Here is a 4,492-nt window from a genome sequence, read left to right on the forward strand (position 1 = left end):
GTTACCTGTATGTTCTGTGTGGGGATCTGCAACAACAGTGCCAGCGCGTTGAAATCGAAGGTTTCGTCTAAGGCCACCAGCGCACCATGCACGCCACTCTCTACGAGATTGTTTGCATACTCTTTGAGACCAATGGACAGGATCCAGCGGATCACTCGGTCGTTGCTCCAGACAAGCACGTCTGTGGAAGAATAAGAGCAATGGTAAAAGCAGCTTCAGAAAGCTGTCCTCCCTGTACACAGCCTGCAATGCAGAGGAAGGTTTGCACCGAGGATCCGGACAAAGGACACGGTCTCCACGAGGGCTGCAGACACGGCCCACTCACTGCATTAAGACAGGGGCCTCGCCCTTCTCCATCCCCAGGGGACCCTCCATTAGAACTGATTCTTCAAGTGAACCCAAGAGGGATGAAGTCACTGTGGACATTTTATTTCTAGAGAACAGGAAATGATGGGGATCCAAGGACAAACAAGAATTCCCACATCTAGCAACTAAGAACAAGCTTCACATACAGACTCCCGCGTGTCACACAACCTTCTTCACATCATAAAAGGATGGCACCACACCCGGGCGCCGTGCTCAATACCACACAAACCTCTGTCTCCAATCGGGAAGACCGTGCTCATGTTGTCCCGTTGGGAAAACAGAACTTAAAGATATTCTCCATCATAGTAGAGATTTGGGGGTGATCTTATCTTATACAAATTAGTAAATTATCAAATTTGCTGTATTAGAACCTAAAAACAGTCACTTTGTGAAAATGCATCCAAATGATTGTCAATCACTTTCAAAGACGGCTTTTGTCAATTTTAAGAAGATTTAAAACATACACAGAAAACAAACAGATTTGCAAAAGTTCGTCTCCAACATCCTTTTCTGGATAAAAGGACACGCCGACACATACACACGTACACTTGTACACACACACACACATACGTGTCCACACATACATGTGTGCACATGCATATACGTGTCCACACATACATACAAATGTTGACTTATGATTTTTCTCATGACTGACATCGTCATACTTACAAGTAACTACCCTTCACATGGGGCTATTTCTCACTAAAAACCCTATCTTTATGTTTAATTTCTTTATTAATAAAAACTGGGGATTCAAAATAGCACCATCCTCACAAAGTCTTAGTTTCAGGGTTAAATAAATCAACCCACGAAAGGCTGGGAACAGCCCCTGGCCACACGTCTTACCTGTTATCACCACTATCGTCGTTCCTTCTGGTCTCCAAATCTGGAAGACCGTACCCGAGCTCAACGTCTTGCGTGAAAGCAATCGCTGTACTTGCCTTCTCTAGCGGAACGCTGCATGAGAAGCTCCCCGACAGAGACGGGAACCCCTTGTCTTCTGGGTGAACAGCCCGTACCCGCTTATCCCTTCCCCCACCTTTGTTTCTGACTGAAAGGCCCCTCCTTCCTCCCGGCAAGCTCCACTCCCCGCTCAGGGCCAGCCACGAGGCTCTGCCAGGCCCGGAGCGGAGCTGCACTGGGCTCCTTAGTGCCCAGGAGCCCCTGGATGCAGCCGCAGCAGTGGCGTCCCACGTCACTGAGGGGCAAACTGTGCGGCTGGCATCCAACCTCTGAGTGGAAGACCACATATGGTGCGCACCAACGGGACAGTTCCAAAGTCACAGGAAAATGCTTAGCTCGAGACATTTAACCCACAGACCAATGCAAGCACAAAGAGCACAAGTTCCCCGGCTCCTGAGGGGTGGCTCTAAATCCCCCGCTGTTGTCTCCCCTCCCCTGGGTCACGGTGCCAGGCTCATTTCCTCCACCTACAGCCTTCCCTGACTGGTAACGCAGGAAGTCACTGGGAAGCAGGTATGCGCCAAGTCAACGAAAAATTATATACTGGCCTTTTATTTCATTCTGGCTTTCTTCCCTTTTTCTTTCCAGTTCCTTCCGGTCGTAATTTAACCGTCGCAGGCACATGATTCCACACTGGAAACTGTTTCTATTGTTAAAAAAAAAAGATTACTTAGCGAGGCAGCAGTTAGACAGCCCGGAAGGGGAGGAGAAGGCAGTGACCTGCGTCCACCTACCTATGGAAACTGTCCACCATCTTCAGCTGCCCCCGCAGGTCCTTCTTGGTCAGGTGGTCCAGCATCCTAGCGTCCACGAGGCACTCCATGAAGTAGCTGCGGTACTGCGGCAGGCCCAGACTGGGCAGCCACTCATTGCCAATCCACTCGTGGTTCATGTCCCCGTAGGCCAGGGTCTGCTTGTAAGAGGCAGGGAGGATTAACTCTGAAAATATCCAGGAAGTAGCCACAAGAGCAGCTAAAACGCTCTACACTGATTTTCATCTATCGCAAGCTCTCAAAGGGCTGACAAATGACAACATTGCTCCTTTTAATTTTAAAGTAATCTGATCTCTTATTTGCCACCTTTTAAATGCCAGTAAAATTTTATACAAAAGAAATTATACTATTAAAAATCTATGAATCATTTGTGTTTTGAAATTTTACTTATTTGCCAAACCACAACAAGACTGAGTACAGATTTCCTTTCTGAAATAGCTTTTCTTTGGTAATGTAACAACAGAGAATGCTCACGACTCATGAACAAGTTTGAAGGGTCAGCCTACTTGTACTCATTAAAAAGACCTCGGGCTGGTTTTTCACGTAAACACTTTATTTCCCAAATTCCCTAAACATCTGTTAATTTCATAATCAGAAAAAAAGGAAACTAAAAAAGTTTAAAAACAGATAAAGCAATGACTGATAGAACCGAAGGGAGAAGTAGATTAATCCCCAATTACAGCTGGGAAACCTCTGCACTCCTCCATCAGTAATTGACTGAACAAGCAAAAAAAAAAAAAAAAAAAAGTCAATAAGGATACAGAAGACTGAATAATACTCTCAACCAATTTGACCTAACTGACGTTCATAGATCACTCTGATCAACAAGGGAAGATACGCCAAGATGACAAATCTCAGCATGTTTAAGAGACAGAAATCATTCAAAGTATGTTCTCTGGCCCCAACAGCATTAAATTAGAAATCATTAATTGAAAGTTATCTGCAAAATTCCCAAATATTTAGGAATTAGCATACTTCTAAATAACCCATGTGTCAAAGAAGAAATCAGAAGGAAATTGGAAAATATTTTGAACTGAATGAAGGTGAAAATACAAAATATCCAAAGTTTATGGGACACAGCTCCAGCAGTACGATGAAGGAAATTTATAGCATTAAATGCTTACATTAGAAATGAATAAAAGTCGCAAATCAATGATCTCAGAGTCTACCTTAAAGAAACAGAAAAACTTCAAATGAAATCCAAAGCAAGCAAGACAAAGAAAATAAAAGATACAAGCAGAAGTCAATAAAACAGAAAAAAAATTACAAAAAACCCAATGAAACCACAATCTGGTTTTTGGTAAATACCAATACATTTGACAAACTTTTAGCCAGACAGATTAAGATAAAAGAAAAGACATAAATGATCAAATATCAAATATGAATATCAGGAATGAAAGAGGGGATTATCAGTACAGATCCAACAGATATTGAAAGAATAATAAGGGAATATGTTAACAATTTCAAACAACCTAGATGAAATGGACAAATTCCCTGAAATACTGCAACTATCAAAGCTTACCTGGTAAGAAGCAGATAACATAAATAATCCTATGTCTACCAGAACCTGAATTTGTAGTTAAAAGTCTACCCACAAAAAAAGAAAAAGAAAACAAACCAAAAAGCCTCCACCCCAAGTGGCTTCGCTAGTGATTTCTACCAAACATTTATGAAAAAACTTGCCAGTTCTATGCAAATTATTCCAAAAAATAAAAGACACTTCCTAATTAATTTTATGAGACCAGCATCACCCTGATACCAAAACCAGACAAAGACATTACAAGAAAATAAAACTACAGACCAATATCCTTCAAGGACACAGATACAAAAATCTTAACAAAATATTAGCAAATCAAATCAACAATGTATGAAAAGGATACTACATCATGACAAGTGAGGTTCATCCCAGGAAGTTGGTTCAACATTTGAAGATCACTGTAATTCACCCTATCAACAGACTGACACAGGAAAACCATATCATCAGTCTCAAAAGATGCAGAAAAAGCACTTGACCCCACAAACCCACCGTTCGTTCATGGAGCTCTGAGCAATCTAGGAATGGAAGAGAGCTGCGACACAAAGGGCAGGCACAAAACGCCCACCGCTGTTGTTTTACGAAGATGGTGCTGACAGCGAGGAAGAAAGCCCCCGTCCCTCCCAAAACCGAAGCCAAAGCAAAGGCGTTGAAGGCCAAGAAGGCAGTGCTGAAAGGCATCCACAGCCACAAAAAAACGATCCGCACTTCACCCACCTTCGGGCGGCCCAAGACACTGAGGCTGTGAAGGCAGCCCAAATACCCTTGGAAGAGCGCCCCCAGGAGAAACCAGCTTGACCACTATGCCACCATCAAGCTCCCTCTGACCACTGAGTCAGCCATGAAGGAGAGAAGA

At 43.2% G+C, this 4,492-nt stretch overlaps 1 protein-coding gene across 1 annotated transcript in view; it reads right to left on the reverse strand.

Moving 5' to 3' along the window:
• The window catches only part of PPFIA1 (PTPRF interacting protein alpha 1), a 121,686-nt gene that overhangs the window by 6,735 nt on the left and 110,459 nt on the right, over positions 1 to 4,492 (reverse strand). Inside the window, exons 18-20 of the mRNA XM_023738113.1 lie at positions 2,064 to 2,239; positions 1,878 to 1,975; positions 6 to 181 (exon numbers count right to left, since the gene is read on the reverse strand). Of these exons, the coding sequence (XP_023593881.1) occupies positions 6 to 181; positions 1,878 to 1,975; positions 2,064 to 2,239 (450 nt within the window). The remainder of the gene's footprint in view (positions 1 to 5; positions 182 to 1,877; positions 1,976 to 2,063; positions 2,240 to 4,492) is intronic.

Source organism: Trichechus manatus, unplaced genomic scaffold, assembly GCF_000243295.1.
Source record: "Trichechus manatus latirostris isolate Lorelei unplaced genomic scaffold, TriManLat1.0 scaffold00113, whole genome shotgun sequence".
Classification (NCBI taxonomy): Eukaryota; Metazoa; Chordata; class Mammalia; order Sirenia; family Trichechidae; genus Trichechus; species Trichechus manatus.